The sequence below is a fragment of the Polyergus mexicanus genome, unplaced genomic scaffold (genome assembly GCF_030449975.1).
Source record: "Polyergus mexicanus isolate NDT 795.1 unplaced genomic scaffold, iyPolMexi1.0 SCAF_1, whole genome shotgun sequence".
Classification (NCBI taxonomy): Eukaryota; Metazoa; Arthropoda; class Insecta; order Hymenoptera; family Formicidae; genus Polyergus; species Polyergus mexicanus.
In genome coordinates this window covers 4,901,195-4,926,513 of record NW_027223321.1, presented here as the reverse complement: position 1 = coordinate 4,926,513, position 25,319 = coordinate 4,901,195, and the positions used below count along the sequence as shown (strand labels likewise).

General features: G+C 38.0%; 4 protein-coding genes across 31 annotated transcripts in view; 1 reads left to right on the top strand and 3 right to left on the bottom strand.

Moving 5' to 3' along the window:
• Positions 1-5,446, bottom strand: part of Glut1 (Glucose transporter 1) — a 31,974-nt gene extending 26,528 nt beyond the window's left edge. For 21 of the 23 annotated variants that reach the window (XM_070294999.1, XM_070295030.1, XM_070295064.1 and 18 more), the window contains exon 1: positions 5,049-5,446. The gene's annotated coding sequence lies outside the window, so the exon portion shown is untranslated. Of the gene's footprint in view, positions 1-233; positions 630-4,451; positions 4,760-5,048 lie in introns of those variants that run through there. The other 2 variants (XM_070295017.1, XM_070295006.1) reach the window with 2 other exon arrangements.
• Positions 128-19,178, top strand: LOC138932945 (methylosome protein WDR77). Of its 5 annotated transcripts, none has more exons than XM_070295301.1 (5): positions 128-332; positions 16,150-16,483; positions 16,556-16,728; positions 16,850-17,042; positions 17,171-19,177. In XM_070295301.1, the coding sequence occupies exons 1-5, from the start codon at positions 311-313 to the stop codon at positions 17,373-17,375; spliced, it is 927 nt and encodes a 308-aa protein (XP_070151402.1). In that variant the 5' UTR covers positions 128-310; the 3' UTR covers positions 17,376-19,177. The 5 variants fall into 5 exon arrangements, with proteins under 5 accessions (XP_070151402.1, XP_070151419.1, XP_070151410.1 ...); XM_070295318.1 differs by lacking the exon at positions 128-332 and adding an exon at positions 659-810; XM_070295309.1 differs by lacking the exon at positions 128-332 and adding an exon at positions 833-926.
• Vap33 (VAMP-associated protein 33kDa) lies at positions 8,405-14,638 on the bottom strand. Its single transcript, XM_070295384.1, has 6 exons — positions 14,479-14,638; positions 12,026-12,181; positions 11,758-11,867; positions 11,413-11,595; positions 11,214-11,315; positions 8,405-10,784 (listed from the first exon to the last, which is right to left on the bottom strand). Exons 1-6 carry the CDS (start codon positions 14,549-14,551, stop codon positions 10,617-10,619), a joined length of 792 nt encoding a protein of 263 aa, XP_070151485.1. The 5' UTR covers positions 14,552-14,638; the 3' UTR covers positions 8,405-10,616.
• On the bottom strand, positions 17,663-24,881 carry Tudor-sn (staphylococcal nuclease domain-containing protein 1). 2 transcript variants are annotated; one of them, XM_070295221.1, is made up of 10 exons: positions 24,743-24,881; positions 24,455-24,618; positions 23,639-23,760; positions 22,187-22,329; positions 21,624-22,118; positions 21,048-21,528; positions 20,314-20,944; positions 19,797-20,246; positions 19,509-19,715; positions 17,663-19,411 (listed from the first exon to the last, which is right to left on the bottom strand). In XM_070295221.1, the coding sequence occupies exons 2-10, from the start codon at positions 24,503-24,505 to the stop codon at positions 19,304-19,306; spliced, it is 2,688 nt and encodes an 895-aa protein (XP_070151322.1). In that variant the 5' UTR covers positions 24,506-24,618; positions 24,743-24,881; the 3' UTR covers positions 17,663-19,303. The 2 variants fall into 2 exon arrangements, with proteins under 2 accessions (XP_070151322.1, XP_070151313.1); XM_070295212.1 differs by having other exon boundaries at positions 24,455-24,881.
• Positions 24,882-25,319: the final 438 nt, after the last annotated feature.

Genomic DNA, 25,319 nt, shown 5'->3' with positions numbered 1-25,319 from the left:
TATCTGCCAACCTTTTCCCATTTACGTAATTATTTTTTATCAATATTATCAGTCCAATATTATAAACAATTATATATGATATCGAATAATATTTTAACCATAATTAAAATTCTATTTCAGGATGAATGGAAATTTCAAACAAATGTCAGTCAACACTGGAAGGGAAGCGTTCACGAACGCTGACACACGTGCACACATGAGTTTCTATTGCGATGATCTACAATCGCTCTCACCTGTCGCTCAATGCCGAACTCGCCATCTGTTTGCAGATCCTGATTCTTAATCGGAGCATAGGACGTTCGCGGCACCGATGACGAGAAAAATACGAAACGGTAAGCTGCACACACGATATCAGCTGCATACGGTTGCAGCAGGCTTGTCAAACGCGTTCGCGAACACGTTTACGAGTTGAACGACGAGCCTCGGCTTGTCTTTCTCGGCCCGTCGCGACTCTGTGACTGAACTGAGACTGATCCATTTGAGTTTCTCTCTGTCTCGATTTCTCCTACCATGCACGCATCGTTCCTCGTTTGACTAGTAATCACGAGATGATCTCTCCTCCTCGCTCCTTCCCGTCATTCGTTGTTTTCCCGTCAAGGTTTACGCGCGCTGACAATGAGCCTACCAAGTCTCTCTCTTTCGCGATGTTTCGCAGTTACACTTGAAGATTAAGAGCGCGTGCAGAAATGCAACGCAATTAAATTTGATTAATCACGTCGATACTGGATATCTATAGTATTGTGCAGTCAAATTTCTCTACGATATATATTGATCCTTAACTGTCTTATGTCTTTGTCAAATTCTTCCAACGTACATAAAAAAGTTAATTGTTATGTTGCATAACATAAAATTTGTCATATAAAGCTGAAATAATAGTGATTCATTCCTCGGACCGCAAAGTGTTAAGGAAAAATTGTAATCGTGAAGTAAGTTCTTGGATACATGTTTAATATTTTATTTAAAAACTTTTGTTCGAATCGATTCTCGGTTTAAAATATTTCTGTCGTATTTTCTAAATAATCACGAATTTTCTAAGTGCGATTCTGATGTTCATTTCATCAATTGTCAAAAACTTGACTCGTTTCTTTGATTTATCCGAATACACTGTAGACATTTATCTACATATTGCAAAATCGACAAACAATGTCATTATGCAGACGTTATAATGTTGATTTTTCCAATGCCTTATCTTTAATTATCAGTTTTATCATTACATAAGTTAATGTTAGCTTTATTTCCATGAGTATCGTATGGAATTATTCGAGAGATATTATCATCGATCCCAATTGTTGAATATTTTATTTATAATATATATTTAATTTTCAAAACAAGATTTATTATACGTCAATAATTTTTATTTTTTTCTCAAGAAATAATCTGCTATATCTCCCGGTTTCTGGACACATTGCACAGAACAAAAGCTTTCAAATAATGGTTTAAAATAAAGTTTCTTGCGCTCACGGTCCGACTAATGCAACCCAGATCGACACTTATGCAGTAATGACCTTAAGAAACCTCATTCCGAGCGTAGCTCGTAAATGTCACGAGTATTAATTTATCCGCATTGGATGCAATGTGTCTTGTAAAAAACAGGCTGTACGCGTTACTTTTGTAAACGGAAGCTTCAAGAAAGTTTAATAAGCACCGGCCGTAAAGACACCGGCTGTAAGAACGCAACGTTATAAATGACATAGAAATATTTACACACGACCGCGAACGTAATGGGAAAGGATGCGCTCTCGCGAAACATCTCGCCTCGCATTGCGCGGAGATTCTCGCGATACATCTTCGGCTGCGTGACATCCGGTGGACGGAGTTTAGCCGCCAAGTCGCAAAGTTGGAGACGCGGAAGACGTTCTGTACTTATGACGAGACAATGTACGCCCTACTTGCGTCTCTGTTTACTCCCTCGATCATCCGTATGCATCCCGTTAAGCCAAACTTTTTATTCCCGCGTGCACCGGCCGCAGATTTCGTGTCTTCGTCCTATTTATATGCTTTCTTTTCGCTACACGATTTTTAATGCGCGTCTCGTTTCAAAGATATTTTTCTCGAGAATATGAGAACTTCATCGATATTTATTACACGTTATATTTCACTAGTTGTAATCAGGATCCGCGATAAATACACTCGTCTGCACGTAGAAAGTAGATATGTCCAATCAGACAAAAACAATATAAACAGTTTTGCCGTGAAAAAAAAAAGTCTCTCTTTGTTTTGTTATAAATATATAATTTATTATTCGCGTAAATAATGTGAATATAACGCAAGTAATTCTCGATTAAAGAAACAACTTTTGCAAATCGCTATTCCTTCATAATGCACGAAGGACGCGCGACAACGAATAATTAGTCTCGCTGCATCGGACAATAATTTTACCGCGAAACACGGGCGCGTTATTGATTTGCATCGCGTTTGATGAGAGACAATGCATCATCGATCATCTAATCGGAGAAAGTAATCGCGATCTTCTCTCATCGGATGCGACGTAGCAAAGCTTGCTACACGTATACTCCATTCGAATCCCCTACATAAGGGCTAGGTATATATACGCTCGGTCGCATACACCCTAGTTACGGTGCATCGAGTAAAGATGTGTGCATTTCTGCACGTATATACATACGGCGCATACACGCGCCGTGTAATCCTGTATCGATGAACGAAAGCCCGAGTGCATCGGTATTTCAGTAACCCATCTCAAGCAGCGAGATCCAAGCCGCCGACATGACTAACGGGATTAACGTCTCCGCGCGTCATTAGTTTATCCATCACTCCCTCCCGCTCTCCCTCCCTCTCTTGGATGTTATTATTTGCTCTCATCACGAAGATATACGTTACTCGAAAAAACGCGTCACCGATGCGCAAAGAACATCCCTTTGCTGGTGCATCGGTCGGAAAGTTTTTCAAAGGTGAAACGCGACGAAACGCGGTGACACGTACAGCAAATAAAATAAAGAACGGGAATTCTTCGCTGGGGCGTGTTAAATTAATAATTTTTACGGAACCCTCGACGTGCGCGGAAGGATATAACCGAGCAAGGAGTTGTTATACATTTTTTAAGGCGTATGAGTGAATATATATATTTTTGGAGATGCTTGTGAGCGCGAAACGACTGTGCGTGCCCCCTTCTTCTAAGAGTCGCGGATATTCTCGTAAGTATTTTTAAAAATTGACGAATGTCTCTGTGAAATAAAATATTCTACGAGATTTTTTTCCTGGCAGACGATACGACATAAAGATCAAGCCTTAAACGTTAGTTTTCGCATAGATGCGCCGAAATTGAAAACTACAAATGTTATTCTTCTTATAAAATTTATTCAATCGTCGTTCAATTTTAAACGAGCTGATCTTTTTATTTCGACAGAATTTTGATAAAATTTTTCAACTTAATTAATTGCCATCAAACATTGGAATTGAAAAGATCGCGAAATGTCATGACGTCCCCTCAACATTTTCGCTCGAAGGAAAGATTGACTCCAACAAGATATATCGATTGTCGGCCGATTCTAGGACATTCTATAGATTCGTCCTATAATAAGAACGCCATATGATACGATCATTAGCCTGAAATCTAACGAATTATCGAGTCCAAGCGGCGGGTTAAAAATGGATCCTCGCACCTGGGGCAACCACGATATTCGTTTGCGGAATTTCGAGATTTCTTCGTATCCCGAATCTCATTAAGCAACATCGAAGGGAGTCACGCGAGCGACGAGAACGTGATTCGCGAATGTAGCGGTGTAGAACCTCGGCGTCGCGACGCGTCGCACCGGGTGGAGTTCCTCCTCTTTCTCTCTCTCTCTCTCTCTCTCTCTCTCTCTCTCTCTCTCTCTCTCTCTCTTTCTCTCGGCGCTGCACCGTTTTTACTGGGACGCATCGTATCCGGGTAACACGATCGCCAACATTCATTCCATAGAAAATGCGATCCACGCACGTAGAAACCTTCGTTCGTTTTCTCTTCACGGGATATGCGCTCCGAAACCGAATAATATTTCACGACCAGATTCTTCGACATATTCAGAGTCGATATTTTCTCGGCGGAAATGCAACCCTCTCGAATTAAAATCCTATCAAAATAAAATCTGCTTTGAAATTGAACAACGAAGAATATCTTTGCTAGTATTCGCTTTTTACTTTGTAAAGCCATTGGTAGATATTTCCATTGTGAGGGAACATATTATATTTTACACGAGCGAAATACCAGAATTTTTGATCGAACAAGAAACCTTAATTTATTCTTATTTTTACGAGTTAAATCGTCCTGAGAAAACGGAGAGATTCAATTTACGCGAAATAAAAGGCCTTTATCTTACGAGTTCGCATCTGGAGATGAAAACGAGGGGGTATTTCTGTCAAGTCCTCAAGAGGAGAGCGAAAGAAAAAAAAGGAAAATGCAAGATGCACGATGTCGAGTACCAGGAGGGGGTAGGCGAAGGTGCGTTCGTGCTCACCGTCCGTCCGTTGGTCCGTCCGTCTGTCCGCGAGTCGAACGCAACCCTCGATGGCTCGCCCCCTCGAGTCGACTCGAACGCGCTCGTACGATGGTAATAGTCGGGGCAGCCTCTCGCGCATTTCCCTTCGGCATCGTCCTTCTCGTTGCCTCGCACGAGAACACGAGGGTAGAAATCTCGCTGTTTCTAACCCGATCTTGCGAGCGCCGCACGACGTTGCGGACGTCTTGTATTATCGATTGACGAAAGTTACGTGGAGGCGACTAGCCGCCGGGGCACGGCAATCATGACGCGAGCAAGAGAACGACCTGGGAGGCGAGAGGTGGAAGGAAAAAGAAGGACAAAAAAAGATTAAAGATGCGAGCGAGCGAACGCGAGGAAATTCCACCCTTGCTTTCTCTCTCTCTCTCTTTTTATCTCTCTCCCCTTATTATTTCCTTCCCTCTTCCTCGTTCTACAAACCATTATCTACATTACTCGACATTTTTTCCCGTTTCTCGCACACCCATCGTGTCCTGTTCTCGATCATCGTCGAGAGGGAGGCTCGTAATCGTTGAGAAGGGAGGAAAGAGACAGATCGGGGATGACGACACTCACCCTCACGGGGTTAGACCGTCGCGATGGAAGCCTCGTTGGCAGCGCGGACGACCATCGTACTCGCATCGAAAACGGCAGTAGTGGCAGTGTCAGGACTGGCGGTATCCACGACGACGGCGACGGTGGCAACGGCAGCGACGATGGCAGTTATGACGACGTCGACGACGCTGTACGCGGAGGACGCGACGACAACGGCAGCGGCGGCGGCGACGACGACGACGACGACGGCGACGGCGGCACCACGAGCGACGTTAGCGTTAGGATAAACTGACGAGCAGTAGTCACTTTTCACCTCCGTACGATCCGGAGAGGACACCATCTCCTCCTTGCCCGTCCGATCGCGTGCACACCCGACGACGACGACGACGACGACGCCGACGCCCGCACTGCTGCTGCTGCTGCTGCTGCTGCTGCTGCTGACCCGCGTAACGACGACCACGCTATGGCACCACCGTGATCGCGCTACCACACCGAGTGACATCGTCGCAGTGTCATCGTCGTCGCGCCCCTCGGCGTGCGCTCCGTTTTTTCGTCTGCTGGTTATTGCTGATGCTCGATCGCCCCGTGTTTTCCGCGACACGGGAAACACGAAAGAAAAAAAAAAGGGGCAAAAAACGAACGAACGAACGCACAGAACGCACGCACTCCCTCTCTCTCTTTCTCTCTCTCTCTCTCTCCTCCTCGTCGCTCTCTCACGCTCTTTCTCGCTCTCGTCTCGCGGCGATTACACGCACGGGCACTCGCAGAAGACGGTGCTCGTCCCCCGATCGACTGCACGACACCGATGCCCGCTGATGCCAGGAGACGCCCCAACGCGGGGCACCCAGTTCGACGTATGGCGAGCGACGGCTCACCCCGCGATCCGCGTCTGTGCTCGGCCCGACTCGCGCAGTGCCGTAGAACGCGCGGAGGCGCGTGCCCGCCGCTGACGGGGGTAGATGGACGCACCCCCTCTCGCGCGACCTTACCTCGACCCTTCCTCGAGCATCCTACATTCTCGCGAAATATGCCCGTTTATTCGAGAACCTCGAAATAATATTCTTGCAACATTCTAAATCCCATAGTCTTTCGATAATCGATCTCTCCCTCTCTCTATTCGAAATCCCATGTAGCGGATGTATGATTGAAAATTATCGATTTCACACATCGGATCGATTGAATGGGGGAGCATTTTCACGAATCGCCGTAACTCGCGGGATAATTTCTCTCCGCATTCGAAGATTCTCCTTCGGCTATCTCGCGCGGGGAAAGAGATGAATGGTTTTAGTCGCGGGCACCGCGAGTCCTTCCGGGCGGCCTGAAGCCGTCGGGCACTCAGCGGCAAGGCGGGGGGCTAAGGAAGCCCTTGAAATCAATAGCCAGCCGCTACTGCCGCCGCCACCCTGATCAGGCTGCTCTGCGCTACATCCGTCGCGCCGCCGCCGCCACCGCCTCCACCGCCTCCATCCTCCCTCCCTCCCTCCTGCCCCCTCCTCCCTCCCCCTCTCCTTCGCTCCCTTCCCGTATCCCGATTTATCCGCACGATGTAGCCGAAGAAGAAGTCGTCTCGCGTCTAAGTTTAGTTCGCAGCCGAACGTCTCTCGGTATCCAGCATCCATCGGTCATCTGTCATCGAGGAGGGAAGGGGAGCATCTGTGTCGTGGGAGAGAACGCGTCGCGGAAACTTTATTATACGACAATCAGTGACGCGTTAGATATTCCCTTTTCGTCTTTGCTTTGTATGGCAGCGGACTCCATGCGATACCGTATCTCGAATCATATGGTGAACGCTCAAATAAGACAGATTCGATTTCGGCTGAACGATTACGAACGGTCACGATATTTTTTTATGCGCAATTGTAGACTTTGTTTTTGCTTTCGCAACTCATCTGTAATGAGTTTCTACGACGCCGTATTACATACAGGATGAATAACAAATACGGCATGTTAGCGCTCGAGTGATCTCTTATAGGAATTTGCATTGTCGCCCTCTCGATGTATGACTCGACGCGATTTACCGTAACCGAAGAATATTATTTTGAAAAAAAGTCTACAATTTCCTAATTTCGAAACATGGTAAAGCAAACGTTTGAAATATACAGTTTAAAATTGTTCTTCTATGTTGAATCATGTGAGCTGTTGAGATAATTTTTATCTAAAGTCACGTTATATCGCTCGCAACGTCTATATTTCATAACGCGGTATTTATCGAAAAGCTATACTACTGCTAAAAATCTTTAAACAAGCGCAAACGCAACAGCCATAACATAATTAACTAGTAGAAAATATTTAACGTTAATGATAAGCGAAAATTTTATTATATACTTAAATCGATGAATTAAATGCCGAACGGAAAAGAGCGTATGAAAAGGACTCACCTCGGCTGGCCAATTGGCGACAGCGTCCTACATTTGGAAACTTTATATTTTGACGTTTTTACCGCAGCGGGGGTGGATACGACCTTCCTCGATATGACCGAAAATACAGACGCGTAGAGGCATCCGTAGATTGCAGTCTGGTTATGAGTTGACCTACTCTACTTTGAAGCTATCTGCGCGCTCTTTCTCTCTCTCTCTCTCTCTCTCTCTCTCTCTCTCTCTCTCTCTCTCTCTCTCTCTCTCTCTCTCTCTCTCTCTCTCTCTGTAGGAAATGCTACTCCTCTCGGAAATTGTCTCGCGTCAGTTGAAGGTGCTTGCTCGAATCGTTTCTCGGCATTTTATCTTATCACATGAATGTCTTTTCATTCTTCGGTTTCGTCTGTGCAATCTATATTTTTTTCTTTTAATGTACTAAAACTTAATATTATTGAAACTATATTAATATTTAATAAAATATTATAATATAAATATTAATAAATATTAATTTATAATATGTAAACATTATTATAAATATTAATATTTACGATTCTTAAAACTCATATACGCATTACAATTGAACGGTCGATGAGTTAGAAAGATACACATAAACATCAACAATATAAATATAAGTCAAGAAATATAACGTATCTATCTCTATAAAAAAAAAAAAACTCATCCAAACAGCCGCCTTCCATAAATATACGCCCGTATTCTTGCTCTTAAAAAAATCTATCGCACAAACGTTGGATTATATTTTTGTCATTTTTTATGTTGAAGTCTTTGGTAAAAATCAAATGTCGGACAAAATGTTTTTCAATGATGATCGCTTAAGAATTTCGATATAGATTTTAGATTTTAGGCCTTGGACAATTTCAATATGACATAATCATTCGCAAATGTAATTGAAGGAGTATAATTGTATAATTATATATCTGTATGTTGGTTTCGAGAAACACATCAGAAAGTCTATACAGTACATTCTTTAATAGAATACTTTTATTTAAACACGAATGTTAACGAAAACGCTGTTAATTAGTTGCGCGTGACGATTTAGTCACGTATAAAGCAAAACTCTCTCGGTGTAATCATATATAATTATACGTATAACAATCGTATGTGTAGATCATATACAACAAATTCTCTTTTGATATCTGTAATAAAATCTCTCTAACATAGTATATGTATATATATCTAAGAGAGAGATATTTATATATATGCATTGCATACTAATTGCATCGCTTTTTTTTCTACGGAATATGGAGAATATCTTTGGTGCACGAGATGAGAAACGTGCATTTCGCCCCTCTTAGGCGTGAATATACATATATATTATATGTTTCAAATTCATATATATGTTACAATATTCTGTTTTACAAAAACGCGACATAGATCAGGCTCGAATCAATTAATTTCATAATTAATACACGGGATATACACGTAAAATATATATGTAAGGAGAGATACAGCTCGAGTTTTACACGATTCAAAATCTAAGATCGTTCTTTCGCTGTAAGAGTCGCTGAGTCCTTGCCACATGCCGAGACTGAACGTAACAGAAATGTCGGAATTGTAAAAATAACACTATTGAGGGAGAGAGAGAGAAATATATTCTTGTCTCTCCGAATCAGAAACTCGTACAGCGATGGAAGTTCACACCAATATAAAGTAAATATGTTGATCGAAAGGCTCTTGAATTATTAACGCGCGCTCCCAACTAACAAAAAACGCGCTCGATAAACGTGCTTACAGCATGTATTGTATATTACAGCCGCGCGAGAACACACACACCCACGGGATCCGTAGTTTGCTAAAAAGATTACCGAAGATTAATTGGAAGATGTAAAAAAAAAACTCTCGGAGCGATAGAGGAAGCCGGTAAAGTTGAAATCGTGTTATACACTATATTGCCTCTAGTTCTAAGGCATAGTTATATAAATATTTCTATATCTGTGTGTGATAAGTGTTATGTGCTCAACAATAATACTTTTAAACGTGACAACTTGCTCGATCAGCCCGTCACTCGCGAACTTTAAAACTCGATTAATCCGACTGACTCGTCTCCTTTCGTGAACTTCTCGACAAATACTACATGTTTATATAAAATCATTATGTATCATAATTTAGTTCGAACGATAGTTAAAACAGAGAGGTGCGTAATTCAAAACCCTTCGCCATTTGTGATATCCGAGGCATATCTTTATTTGTTATTTTCGTAAGACAAACATAAAGAAATAAAAAGTACACTTTCTTTGAAGCGTCAAGTAAAAGCATTTTAACGGTTTCTTGTATTTTTTTTCTTTTTTTGTTTTCATTTAATATATCAACGCTGGCGATTACATAGCGACCAGCACAACCAATTGTTGAATCGTGAACCACTACTCTTCATCAGCCAGGCTCGCTTCTGATAACCCCTTCTTCCCCTCCGACCCCGACTATATATATTATACATTTTCAAATGGACACAGTACGTGTACAACCAGGGAACGAGAACAGCGCTTGATACCAAACTGAGCGAAGCAACAGCGATTCGACCGCTTCGGTACATTCGCACATTTTCTGGTTCCCAGGTTGTACAATGTTATTTATGTGTAGTAAGAAAGAGAAAAGAGTCATATTATATGTATAAAGATGCTATGTGACAGTAATAGCACCATCACTCGTTCGTGTATGATCTTTTGCACCAGTATAGCCAGGCTTATTCCGAATAAGTGGTTTACAAGTGTGAGAAAGAATACGGTACAATCGGCGAAAGAGAATTTGTAATTCCAGAGGTTTTAAAATAATACAGATAACGAGTAATGATTTTGGATACATATTGGTGAATTTAAATTTGTTACTTGCAAGAATACATTTTTCAACACTATTTCAAGGATAGACATAAGTTACAAAGCGAAAATCCATTTACAAAAAGCACACGAGCGAAAACGTAATTGTAATAAATACAAAACCGAGCGTTACTTAATCGTTCTTTAATCAAATTTATTTCTTAAAAAAGACAAAGATAAATGAAAACAATTTTTAACCAAGCATATTACCAGCTTAAGCACACATCCGTAACGAGCAACTCTATTAATGTAGACCACTACTGTTCATGTTTATAGCATTTATTATGAACATTCGAATAACGCAACGTTTGAAGTCTGTGTTTGCGATCGAACGATGACAGAAAACAGGCTAAAAAAACTTGGGGGCGGTGGGGATACACTGAGGTATACAATAAGATAAAGGTTGTTCAGATTAGTTTTCCCAACAAGTAGCCGACTATAACCATGGCAATGGCGATGAGGACACTAGTTGATGTCGGAGATAACTGGCTATTGCTCTGTGAGGTTAGACCTCTAGCTGCTGCAAGGTTACTATCGTTACCCAACGCCGCGTTTCGCCACTTCATTAAATCTTCCTGCAGACAAACATACACGACCACATTGTTGACGGATTCCAAAGTAGTGATTTTTAATTTAACAACATAAAAACTTATAACTTCACAGATTTTTTAAGTAGATAACATATCTGCTAAATATATAACATTTTTAAAATAGATTTTACATTGGGAGAGGAAGAAAAATGAGTTATTAAAACAATTCTATCTATATATATAAACCCCCCCTCCCCCCCAGAAGTTCAACATCTTTAATATTTCTATTTTTAATATTGTTAAAATTTTAATAAATCTGACGAATTTAATTATTAAATGTAAAGTGCGATGAATTTGTTTTATACAAATCAACAAAACTGAAATATAACAAGTCTATTTAAATTTTTATAATATTTAATTTTAATATTTAATATTTAAACACGTAACTGTTGAATTAATATCATTGATATTTACCCTAAGTTGAAGATTTTCCTGCCTAAGCGTGCTTTCTTCTACCCTAAGCTGATTAACTTCTTGTGCAGCCTTTAACAGTTTCTCTTCTGCCTCACCAAGTACCTGAAAAGAATTATTAATCACAGATTAATTCAGGATATAACAAATCATTATTGCACAAGATTATATATACAACATAATATATATAATTACATCTCACCTTAGGTGACGATTTGACGGAATCGCCGACTGCTTTATTCTTTCCGTTAGTCGCATTAGAATCTGCCTTAGTTGTCGTAGAAGTTGCAGTCGTTTTAGCTGTAGAAGTAGTACTAGTCACGGGATTTTCAAAGACGCATTTCAGTTTGGAATCCATTAACTGATCCGGATTTATATCCTTCCACTGTAAAGATAAACATACATGATTTATTATAATAAATTTATTATGATAAATAAATAAATTTATTATCTAATTAAATTATAAAGAACCATTATATATTAAAACAGTTCCAATAGCACATTTCTTTGTTAAATAATAAATGTATTAATACTAATATTCACTCACTACATCAACTGGATATTCATCGTCGTCATCGTCTGGTGCTATTACAGTTTGCACCATAAATTTATGTTTGTTTTTCTCCGACGGATCAAAATCATACGGTTGTAAGCATACTGTAATAAAATAGTTTAATATTTAATTAAAAAATAAATCTCTTAAAAATTTTTACGAATATAGATAATAGACTTTATATGTAATTAGCTAGGAAATTAGGCGAGTATTCTTCAATAGATATAAAAATAAACTAAAATTTTATGTGATATAGACAAACCTGCTATTTCAATGACATCCTTTGGCTTGAGAGCTCCAGAGTTTGGACGTACACAGTATCTCTTTGGGGCAGTTGTCTTTATCTTAAAATATACTTTTTTATTCGTTGGATTAATTAATTTTATATACGATGTGACTGGACCTCCTGTAAAAGGGCCTGTAACAAAATAAATGGTAAACAAATTTATTAATTAAATTAAACATAAAGCTATATTATATTAACTAAATTCAGAAGGACAAAAAGAGAAATATTATTTCTCTTTTTATATTTATATATTAATAAAAATTATATATTAATACAGTACAGAAATATCAATAATAATAAATCAATAACAAATGCTAAAAAGGGGATAATATTCTGGAATATCAGCAGCAAATATAATTATTCGATATATATTGTTTTTTTCATAAGCTACATATTTGTTATTCCGCTATATTATCCTAGCCAGTATTCCTTAAAGATTATATTTTTCTTTTTCAAAAATATTACATATTTATTAAGTTTAATAAATATACATTACATTTATAGATTCGATAAATTTATTCTTTAAGAAAAGACTACTCGCTATTGCATTAATTAATAATAAAAGTTACGTCATTTCATAGTCATTCATTAGTCATCAATTTTTAATCATTAATTTATATTATTAATCATTTCATAGTCATTGTACAAAGTTTCTTTATAAGAGTATACATAAAATGTCAATCATTATTTTAAGTATACATAAAAAAAAACAATGAAAAAACTTGACAAATATAATCTAACAACAACGTAAATATCATTTGACGATATGACAAAGTCAATTGAACAGAATAGGCCAATTGACTATAAAAAGAGTGTCGTTACTAATTTATATTATTATAAACTTTATTGTGTGTGTTATCGTATTATCTTTTATCATAAGTTATATGTACAAAAGTTACAACACATGCAAATCAGTATGCCCAGAAGAAAAAAAAAAAAAAAATTAGAATATAACAGAGAAATGAGGAAAAGTACGTGGCATATATTAATTAAATTAACATACAATTATAGATTATTTTCGATTCTAGAATATTTTAATCTTGATAACGAAAATGTCACATTGGCTAATCGTTCATCGTATAAGCGCTGATATGCTGTTTGCGATCGACCGAAAGTGTTTGTCTCTTATAATGTACATATAACGAGTACATGTGAGACCGGTTATAGTCGAAGGACATAGCATCTAAGCATAATTAATAAGTACTCTTATCCTTTGGCGACAAATTACAGTAAGAAGCACGAAACCAGACAGCCCTGCCGTCATCTTTCCAGATTAAACGAAACTCATTACATGTACGTGCATCGCGAACCTTGAGGAAATTCGCATATGCAAATATTTATTTTGCTTTACATAGAATTATCGTCTCTAAGGAAAACACGTGACGCGTGGATGAATATTGCATGCGTAGGTGGATGCGACATCGTTGAAATTTCGTAGTGAAACGATTTCAAAATAGCGGTAATAGAGAGAGAGAGAGAGAGAGAGAGAGAGAGAGAGAGAGAAAGAAAGAGAGAGATTCGGCGTTATAAGAGAATTGCGATCTATTACCGGAGCTTTCCGTTACAAAACATAAATAAACGAAGCCCTTATGGATTAGTGGCGCGTATAGCGGAGCTAAGTGGAGCAGTGGTATAAATTCAATAAATAGGTTTTCCTCATACCCACGATTAATGATCGTCGCGAAAAGGTATCGGGACAATGTAGACCGTTGAATCGATCGATGGCACTTGCGTGCTCCTATAGTTTTTCAAACCGATCCGTTTTTCAATCTTTTGTATTCTCCTTGCTTCATCGTAAGAAAAAAAATTTCTGCCTCGGCTCGCGAAAACGATGAGAGAGGGCGCGGGAGCCGTTCGACTTTTCCGCTATTTATTCATCCGTTTTGCCGAATATGTACAGCGAGATTCATTGAAATCCTTCCTCGAGAGAAGAAGGGGACAAAGGAATCGAAACGTCGGCGCCGATAAGCGACGACGAGTCTCGCTCCTTCTCTCTCTCTCTCCTTCTCTCCCGCGGCTCTGACAGCGAATTGACGTACGGACAGATAGGGTTAGGTACGAGTTAGCGACATTGCACGTTTCTTGTCGAGGAGCGCGATGCGCGACCTCGGATCCACGCATTGATACGCGCTGTAACGCGCATTCTGTCGCGCTATCCGAGAAAAGCGATGGAGCCAACGGCCACGCGTGCGAGACAGAAATCGGCCTTACGTCATCTTGACGACGTCAAGCCGAGCACCCGCTCCGTGTGCAAGCTCACCTCGCGCGACGAGCGGCGTTACGCGCTACTCGTTGGTGCGAGGAGTTCGGCACAGAAAGACAGAGAGATGAGAGGAGGGAAAGAAAGTAGGAAGAAAAAAGAATTGTGTATATACGACGTAACGGAGGAGGATGATCCTCCGCCGTGTTTCTTTTTTCTCTCGACGTACCTCTGAATCGTAGCTCGCTCTGCGGCTCGATAATTAAAACTTGCTCGGGCTTTTCCACGGGCTTGGATGACATCCTGACTGGCGGATCAAGACGAACTTTTCGACGAACGACGAGTCACGGCGTTGTTGGTGTCTTCTCTTCCACCACCACCACCACCACCACCACCACCACCACCTCCTCCTCCTCCTCCTCCTGTCTATTGAAGCGCCAACGGTGGTCGACGCGTTTCGACCCCGCGTATTGACAAGTCTCACTTTGCTGCTCCGCTCGTCGTGATTCTTCGCTCGGCTACGTCGTATATGTCGTGTAGCGTCGTGTCGTTACGTGCCGTATCTTTTCCGAGATTCCGTTGGACTGATTCTGATTCGCGGCTGGTGCTCAATACGCATGCGTCGCGACGGATATTGCCCGAGGCACTAGAGACCGTATTACGTCACGTCGCGGTCGGTAACGCGGCTGATTCGCATTTAACTTCAATCTTGGCCTATACGCTTATGCATCATCTCTTGCTCCGAAAATGTCAGAAAGTGCACACATTTGTCTAATACTTTTTTTTTACTTTCCTATTTCATATATTTTCTTTTTTTTTTTTAGCGCGATTGTTGGCTATAGCTTCGTTTTATTCGCTATAATTTTTTGCAATTAAAAGAACAATATTTATTTCTTAATTACATTTCAATTTGTTAATTGTATTTTCCATATTTACTTACAATTAGTCGAACCTCCGCATTTTATGTGCCTGTTGCTATTCTATTATTTCATATATGCTATATATCTTCGAGAAATTATCAGTCATCGGAGGTGTGTATAACGCGACTAATACAGATTTAAAAAAAAGAAATATTCTTGACAAATGAGAAGATATATTAGAAGAACACGTTTCGATAAGAGATGAAACGAACTAATAATTAAGCCGCTAATTCAAATCTTAAAAATCGGGGATTTGGGCTTTGATAGAATGATGCATATAGAATGACGTATTAGAGGGATATTTCGATGAAAAGTAAATCGAACTGAAGTAAATTACTAATTGACATTTAAATTCCTCGAGCTCTGATAGGCCGATATGATTTGATAAAAGGTGACGCGATAAGTTTCCTCTCTGGCATGAATTTTTAAACTACAGTTTCTCGTATCTTTCGATCCCCCTTTAACTTTTTTTCAATTTTCTTCATTCATATTCTAGCGGCGCATGCGCAGAATAAACACGTGTGGTGCGCGTTACATGTCCATGTGTGGCCATAACCTAATCTAACCTAATACTAATCTTACGAAATATTAATTTAATATTAGAATACAGAAAAGAAAAGAGAATTGCTAATAGAGATCGTATTGCGCTGAAAATCGCGGTAAAATAAAATCCTTTTGCTGTTGCCGTTCCTGTGATTTGAAAAGAACGATATTATCGCGAATAATATACGATGGAGAAGGAGAATTGGAATACGCCTGATAATGCGCCTAATACAAACGGGGATATTTTTAGAAATATGTTATTCACAGATCGACCACCTGTCGTGAATAAGAATCTGCAATTTCTCTTAATTTATGATGGTAAAGAGATACATGTACAAGAGATTAACATTTTCTTTACATATCTCTCAGTCTATATATATACATATACATATATATATATATATATATATATATATATGTATCGATTTTTGTTGCAGAACACAATGCTCTTCTTGGAGGCACTAACATGGTTGACTTGTATTGGACTGGTACTCTCTGGCATTATAATGACATCTCAGATTTTGCTAGGGAAAAAGCTGCTATAACGCAGCAAATGAGCAATGGCATTTGCGATGCTGTTTACCTAGGACATAATAAATTTGTTGTTGTGGAAGATAGCGGTGCAGTACAAATCAACGAAATAGTTCAATCAACAGACAAACAGTCTGAATTTGTATTTCTCGAACGCGAATGCCAGCATGACGATAGTGTTTTGACAGTGTCTGGATTTTCTAATAAAAGAAACATTGTCACAGGAGGAATGGATTGTTGGTAAAATGTTTCTAAAGTATGATATTCTGTTGACCGAGCAAAGAAGGAATATTAATCTTACATTTATTGCAGTTTAAAAGTCTGGGACATTGAAGATTTAGTAGCGACATATTCATATAGTTTTGCACACACAGATATTATCACTAGTACAGATGTAAAGCCTATGTGTAGTTCCGAATTCATATCCACGTCTTTAGATGGTGAATCATTATTATGGGATATTAGACGGGCCAAACCAGCACATTGTATTTATCACTAGATTTTTAAATAAAACAGCAACGATAAATTCGTTGTCTACATTTATTTTATAACAGTCTGCTTCATATTTACATCCATTATTATTATTATTATTATTTTTTTTTTTAGGTATCTTCAAGAGACCCGATTGCCAGTTATTAGCAGCAACCTGGAATACTGTTTCGGATCAGCTTGTAGCGGTGGGTGCAGCTGATGGCAGCATTGCATTAATTGATGTGAGACAAACAGAGAATCCATTATATGAGTCAGTTGAATCTAACAGAGGCATACATAAGTTATTATTTAATCCAAATCCGGAGAGGTAAGAGAATTTACTATAAATATCAATCTACATAACATAACTTTATGAGACTTTTTGAGACTTAAAAGAATTTAGCATCTCTCAATGGTAACGAATTTGATAACTTACGATATTCTGCATTTTTGTAGGAAAGATCAATTAGCTTGTTGTTCCGACGACACTTTTGTGAAAGTATTTGATACCTATAGAGAGATGCTACCTATATTCGAGGATAATAGTCATAGCGATTTTGTACAAGGACTCGCATGGTTCAAAGATGACTTATTTTCATGTTCTTGGGATGGAAGCGTAATTAAACATGTAGTATTTTCTAGTGCCGATAATTTAAGTTAATAATAATAATGTATCAAATTTTTTTAACAGTAATTATTGAAATGATATTTAACTTTATAATAAAATCACTCAACTTCTTTTTTATTAATTGAACTGAATCCTTCAATGTATTAAAGAAAATACTATATGTTATACACAAATAAATGATGAATTACTGATTTCAAATTGGGGAATATACATGGTATTGATTTAAAACATAAAGTTACAAAGAATGTGGATTCAATTTCGATATCTTCATTGTTCAACCGATGATATAGGATGTGACAAAATTTATTGCTTTTAAGATATTGGAAAACATTCTCCTTTTGTATTTATTCAAATCTCTTGATCATTATTTCAGACATTTCTACAACATAGTTATTATGCTCTCTGTGATTATTCAATATGCTATTATTGCGGAAACACACAAAAGTCGTGTATTTGAAGTATATAGTATTATCGTTACATATAACAGTAATGTAAAAGAGACAGATAGTTGAGAGCCAACAAAAATTCTCATGGATCTTAAATATCGCAATATTCTTAAAATAATTCAAACAAGTCTTTTTTTGCTTTCTGGTCCTACAATGTGTACAATGTATATAGCATATCCAATAGGATATTATTTACATAATGAAGTCAACAAGAGAATAATGATAAAGTGAACAAAATATCGCAGATAAAAGTTTATAAATATGAAGTGTCTAAAAAGATTATGTCGACTAATAATAGAAGATAATAGATTAAAGATGTAATATATAATGTAATATATAAAATAACTCTGGTAAAATAAATGTTTATTCTGTGGTGCATAGAGAATAATATATATTTTTATAATATGTATTGTAATATATATTCTTTGTGCCACAGAAAATTATACTTTACCCGAGCAATAGATAACATTTGTTTATTGTAAATATTTTGAACGCTTAATTTTCGTATTTGTCTTGTACTGTAATTTGTGTAGGACTGATATTTATAGGACAACTGCATAAATAATTTCGTGTAAGTACATTAATTTCAAACTCGTTTATGGATATAACGCGGTACATATATAATGTGAAATTTATTCGAAAGGACGATAGAGAAAGATAATATAATTGTACAGTATCTTCCTTTCGGATTATTATTATATTCCCATATTTATGTATTCATGTCATGTTGAATCCACGCGCGCGCGCGTGCACACAAACATTCGTATACACATACCATCATGTCATTTAAAAACTGAAAACTGTTATTTCTCGAATGACACTATGCCGAATATCACTTTAATTGAAAATATTCTGTTGATACTCTGATATTCTGCTGATATGAATTTTTCCTATTTCTGTTTAGATATCAGTGCCCAATTATACTTGCGATTATGAATATTCTACAGCAATATATTAATCATCATCCTTGCATATAAAAACTTCAAAAGAGTAGCACACACACATTAGTTAAACATGATCATTTATAGAAAAAGCAAATAATTAATGTATCTAACATGATTGAACGTATCTAACGTGTTGAATTGCACATTGAAAATTTCATACAAATAAAAAATATTGGATCCTTAAACAATTTGTATTTGCGGTACCAAGTGAATAATGAATGCTTATGTCGATGAGAATACGATGTGATGTCAACAATCGCGTAGCCTAGTTTAAAAACTATCTGCACACACATACGCGCTTTGTTCATTGTATTACAGAAATTAGTAAAATCGTTATGTACAATCCTTTCTTTTTATATACTGAAATATATAATTGCAATTTGCGACTAACGCGACATTGTAACTCCCGTATCGACATTCATTATCCTTATTTATACCTATGTAGCATACATAGTATCATATACCTTATATATTGTATTTTTTTTCTTGTTTTTTTTTTGTTTTTATAACATAATCTGTCCTTTTCTTCCCCGTCAATAATGTTTTTCCCATATTTGAGCATTTATATCAATTACAACCCAAACTCTTTTTCGTCATCTTCCGGCCTTACGTCTCCGTACATCCAGATATTGCGATGGTTGTGCTTCGCATCTTCCTCAGCCTTCTTGTATTCTTCAAGCTGCAAATTAATATACACAACCGTATAAATATAATTTCTCATAATAATTCTTATCGATATAGATTAAACTACGAGACGAAATATAAAGTTGACTAACCAATTTAGTGAGCCTCCTATCCCGATGCTTTTGAACGTGCAAAAATCCGTCAGAGATAAGCCCTTTCCCGATGTCCTCATTTGTGCTTGGGTGCATCAGTGTCACGGCAATTACGTTGTTGCTTAATTTATATTCGATATTTAACAACAAAATTTTATCCAGTGCATCTTCCTTAAATGCATCCACTGCCGCTCTTTTGTCATCAGTCTGCAAACAGTCGCCAGTCTGCATTATCTGAGCATAACGATGTATATTTCGAAAAAAAGATTGTACAAAAATGTTACTTACGTCGCTCGGAAGAGTTACGCACGCGAGAGTGTACTCGTGGGCGTACGGTTTGTCGGTTGCGAAGCGCGCAGGCAAATCAGCGACCCGCGTAACATTAAGGGTCTCTCTGTTACCGTAATCGATGTAGAATACGCTAACATTAGTGCCAGAGACCTTTTCTGTTTTCACGCGATACCACTGATCGTCGCCGCTGAATTTTGCGACCGCTAAATCTCCCCTGGTCGGTTTGTAAGCGCCAGGAAGTGGCGGATTAGCAGCTAACTCTTGACGCAATTGCAGAAGCATATTCTCCAACAAGGTACCCTGATCCACGAACTGGGCGTAGAAGTGAAGATCATCGGTAACTTCGGAGATCACGACCTTCTGGTAATCAATCTTGCGCTCCTGCCCTTCCTTTTCATCCATAATCTTGTCGGTCTCCACTGGCGCTTCCACGCGATTCTTCCAAATCTACAAAATCAAATATTATATTTCTATTTCTTTTATGATCTAATTAATAGTAAGTACGTGTATTTACATTGAGTTTTTTTGTTTTTGCACGTTCCTCCGCAGCTTTAAGAGTTCTCGTAAGTTCTCCGGAGTCTGGGAAATTCACAACTTCAGCCAAACCTTCTTCAACCAGAGCGACGGACATATTAACGTCGTTCACTGTTAACCAACCAATAAAACCGCTTAACTTTGTTTCCGTGTTCTCAATTTTAATCTCTACATCTCGTTGGAAACAATGTTCCTTGGTGAAAGCTAATGCTTTCTCGCCATATTCGTCAGCTTTTACTACTCCGCCGCCAGGCAATGTTCTTTGGCAACGCGGAGTTCTTATTCCAGCCAACACAAACGTAATAACGTAATCTTCCTTAGGAAGATAGAGTTTCAGACGCGAACCGCTCGTCACGAATTCAACAACCCCTCTAATTCCTTGCGCTCGCTTGAGCGAAGTCAAGAACGCCTTCGCTTTCGAAGGATCGTTCGAGAGATCCACTATTCTGTGAACTGGAATGTCTTTTTTTGCATGCAGTCCATGCTGTGATTTCTCCGCTTTGCTCTCAGCGACCTGCAGAATATTATAGTGCGAGGAACGCTGATCGTCATTCTGCCTGTACTTGATGACTCGTGCAAGACCGCGAGCGACCAATGCTTCTGCGATATTTCTATCGATATAGTAAGAAAATAGAAATGATTAATAATTCTTAGTAGTTCGTGATGTAAATCATTAAAAGTAATAGCGAATCTCTATTCTCTACTCTTACTTACGTTTTGCCACAGGTTACAGTGCAGCACAATTTTTCCGGAAAGTTGTCCCTAGCCGGTTGCGTATAATCGACAACTACTTTTACGTTCTTCCTGATGAATTTCTCACGCAAAAATTCTCGCGCTTCCAACATCCATGGTATGTCATAAAGTGGTCTGAAATCTTTTGGCCGAGCAGTATTATTGCTGTCTTCGGTGTTCTTCTTCTCACGGGTGGGTGGTCGAATACTGCTCAGAAATACTTTCTTATTCTCTCCATTTTGCGTTCGAATAATGAGCGCGTCCGCATTAATGATTTCTACAATGGTGCCGGTAAATTCAATCTGTGGACCGGACGGTTTGTAGTCTTTCCAAAGGCGCAAACGCGCCTCCTTCGCTGCCTTTTCGGCGAGATATAGCTTTTCCGCACCAGCTCTACTATTACTGATCGACCAATCTTGACATTTGGCAAAACCCTCGCTCAACAAGATTTCGGCAATGTTTCCTAATATAAAAAGTACAATATACATAAACTCAGTTTCGAGTATCTAATTTTTAATATATTGATGGTCGTTAACTAACATATCATGAATTATTTACCTTTAGGATGAATAATACTACCGATGAAGTTATTGTTGTTGATCGATTCTAGCACTATCTCGACATCCCTGTGTAAGAGTCGTGATTCCACAAAGTATCTGGCTTCGTCCGCGTAAGGATCGCCGACGGAATTTTCACGGCGTCCATTGGGCCAGCCAGGGCAACGAACTCCCGAGATCATCAGTGTTATATTGTAGAAATCGGGCAAGAGGAATGCTTTGACGGTGGAGCCATCAAATATAAACTCAATCACCGCTTTGACAGGTTTCTTGCCGAATTTCTCAACCAATTTCCGAGGATCGTCGACCGTCCATTTGATATCGCGTATGTGCTCGGAGGTCGGTGAATCCGACCATTTTCCTTTCTTTGCAGCTTTCGCAATGTTCTCCAACTCGACCAATCGCTGCTGCTCGGCTGTAGGATTGCGGTTATCCTTTTTAACAGTCACCAAACCCTCGGATACCAAAGTTTCAATCACATTTTCGCCGTTCCTATCTACGAAATAATAATTGCAGTTAAATATAAAGATCAAATTTTATCACATGTAATTATTGTGATTATACCTTTCCCTAACCAGACTGTTCCATATGTTCTAGCTGTATTGACCGATTTTTCAGTGGCAAATGTGACATCTTGACCAATCAACTTCCGACGTAAGAATTCCCTCGCTTCCCAAGCATACGGTTCATCTTTGGTTTCATCCGTACTACAGAGATATATATATGTACAAGTTAGTATTTTATTATTTTTACAATTAAATTATTGTTTGCAAAATTATCAAATAAATAAGATGAGATGGACAAATGAAAGCTAAGATGATGCCAAAAATATATTATTCCTCATATGTGTAATTGTATTTAGTAGATATTTCGGTCTGAATATTAGACCAGTTTGTATATAAATACAAAAATAAAAATAAATAAAATCAGAATATGAAAGAGAGTTACATAAAAGAAGTGGGCGTATGTATTTTGACATAATATAAAGAATGTTAGGAGCGCGTCGAGCGAGCCGCGCTTGTCAACAGTGATAATACTAATGATATGTGAATTTTCGAAACACGTTATGATCGATATCTAACCAGACATACATAATATTATGGTATCTTAAATTTTTTTCAATTTATGTATTATTGGTAAATATCTTTTGTCTAATTGATTTATATCGTTGTGGAGATTTAAACTATTTTTTTGTCGTTTAATAAAATTTAAATCTCTACAACAATACAGATCAATTAAACAAAAGATATTTATCAATAATAGGCAACTTGAAAAAAATTTAAGTCACCGCAATATTATGTATGTCTGTTTATATCTCCACTGTAACCTTCGTGTTTTGAAAATTCACATATCATTAGTATTATTACTGTTGACAAATGTAGTTCGTTCGACACGCTCCTAATATTATTTATACTTTTATGTCAATATACATACGTCCACTTCTTTTATGTAAGTCTCTTTTATGTTATATTTGTATATAATTATTGAAGATGGTCCAATATTCGGACTGAACGTCTAATAAACACAATTAATTACACATATGAGGAATAATATATTTTTGGCATTTCTTATTCAGCGTATTAACTCTTGTTTGCCCATCTCATCTTATTTATTTGTGGATATTTATTATTTAAAGTTTAATATATTAAGTTATCTTAAAATTATTAAAATTGCTTATAATTCATATATATATATATATATACATACAGAGTGCTAAATTTCAAACGTAACAGGCCGAATATCTCGATAACTAAATAAAATGTCGAGATCCGGTTTCTTTTTACGCGTCCATCCAAAGTCAAATTCTTTTTATCAAGGTTTGTCTGCCTCGAAACAATACAGCTTAAAAAAATCGGACCTTAATATTTTATTTAGTTATCGAGATATTCGGCCTGTTATGTTTGAAATTTAGCATCCTGTATATATATATATATATATAGAATTTAGAGATAATTTTAAAGAAACTTTATGAGTAAAAATTTTGTATTTATATCTAAATGTTATGACTGTATATACCTATCATTTCCTTTCCAACGTTCTAACTTTGGAGCAGTAATGTTGCACAAAGTAATTGTTGCTTCAGGTGGAGGACCTCCCATAGGCTGTCCACGGATAACGACAGTATCTCCAGATGTTACCTTTGGAAGGAAAATTTAGTGTCATGAGAAAATCTAGGTATTTCAAAAATATCTAAAACTATATAATTTATTGAATGAGAATATTTATTATGCAATTGTTAATAATTTTCATGGAACTTTTCCAAGTTATAACAAACTCTTAGCAAAAATATTTGACTAAAGAAATAAAGAAAGTAAAGGAAGAGATAAGGAAGCAAAATAAAAAAATTATATTAAGTATTCTCATTAATATTTTACAAATATGTGGTACAATGCTTCAAAGCACATGGAATGTCACCAGGATTGCCAGACTTTAGTTTTTAGACAAAAAATAGAAAAATTCCCGACCGTTCTTAATAAGATTTTTTTTTTCTTGTTTGTATACATTCTTACAATTTCATGTGCCTGACCACACTATTTATTTTTTAGCCAACATTTCTGTGCTTGTTTGATTATGCAATCTTTCTTTTTTTTTTTTTTTTTTTAGATAATCTCTGGACGAGCCTTTATACCGACCTGACAACCCTGAAAATGCCGCTAAGATGATACTTCAGATATTGTTAACCATATGTTCTATAGCCTGTTTCCTACCAGCTGGGCGAGCAGACAAAAAGTCAACATCGCACGGCGGCAATAACGAGTCACAAAAATCGCTGACGAAACACGCGTGAATTCACCGCAATAGGTCGACATGATCCACGGTGTGAATTCTCACCTGTTTCACCACTCCATTTCTCAATTTTACTGGTGCCTGAGGTGCGCTCATGATGCGTTCCACGATGTTCTCCGAAGAAAGGGAATTTCGCAGTTAACGTCGATTCTATTAGCGCTCCGCTCGTGCGCTCTCGGATCCAATTACGTATAGCTGCAGCTCGAGTTCTGTGAGAGAATTTATCGCTCCTCTTGTGTATTATTATTAAAAATACGAGAGATTACGCTCAGAAGTAAGTTGACATGTTGAGATGTAATACAGTGAGAGAAGCAAAGACTGGCGGTCACTCACGCTTTCCACGTATCGTGCGGAGTAGTGTAGTTGTCCGGCACGAGCGCAATCTACATCGAAAACATGCTGAGAAATTCGTTTGATTTGGTGGTGATGTGGCAACACGCGACATACAGCACGCGGCACGGTGTCGCACCCTATGCTGCGACGACTTCGAGCTTCGAGCTTCGAGCCGTCGAGCACGAGAAGAGGAGGTAGCGAGAAATTGAATCGAAATGATCGAGATCGTATGCAGATCGAACGAATCGTTTCTTTTAACTGCATTATCAACGACATTATTATTAAGGACGACCAATCACGAACAAGTTTTCGTGACTATCAAGGGACTATTTTTTTTATGCTTTTAAAGAGAACAGGATATCCTTCGATCCTTTTTTTAATACCCGAATATATATTTTATTTCGTTTTAAATGCAAAGAATTCTAGAAAGTGCGAGTAAAACGAACAGACCTTCATACAATTGGATATCAAATAGAGAATTTTGAAGACTTGAAAATTGTTCTACTTGGTAGCCAATTGTGTGACATTATGTTTATATATATTTCTTGCTAAAAAGCTCCCTAAATATAAGCTTGGA

Bases quoted from the DNA above. Each gene is read 5' to 3' on its own strand.
- Tudor-sn (XM_070295212.1), bottom strand. From the start codon at position 24,505: ATGAGCGCACCTCAGGCACCAGTAAAATTGAGAAATGGAGTGGTGAAA. The intron at 22,330-23,638 runs GTATATACAGTC...ATATCTCTGTAG, and splicing joins CGTTGGAAAGGAAATGATAG to TACGGATGAAACCAAAGATG. The intron at 20,247-20,313 runs GTAAATACACGT...TTGATTTTGTAG, and splicing joins CAAAAACAAAAAAACTCAAT to ATTTGGAAGAATCGCGTGGA.
- LOC138932945 (XM_070295284.1), top strand. From the start codon at position 15,901: ATGGAGAAGGAGAATTGGAATACGCCTGATAATGCGCCTAATACAAAC. The intron at 16,031-16,149 runs GTAAAGAGATAC...TTTTTGTTGCAG, and splicing joins ATTTCTCTTAATTTATGATG to AACACAATGCTCTTCTTGGA. The intron at 16,484-16,555 runs GTAAAATGTTTC...CATTTATTGCAG, and splicing joins ACAGGAGGAATGGATTGTTG to TTTAAAAGTCTGGGACATTG.
- Vap33 (XM_070295384.1), bottom strand. From the start codon at position 14,551: ATGTCATCCAAGCCCGTGGAAAAGCCCGAGCAAGTTTTAATTATCGAG. The intron at 11,868-12,025 runs GTTTGTCTATAT...ATTTTATTACAG, and splicing joins GGATGTCATTGAAATAGCAG to TATGCTTACAACCGTATGAT. The intron at 11,316-11,412 runs GTGAGATGTAAT...AATTCTTTTCAG, and splicing joins CCGTCAAATCGTCACCTAAG to GTACTTGGTGAGGCAGAAGA.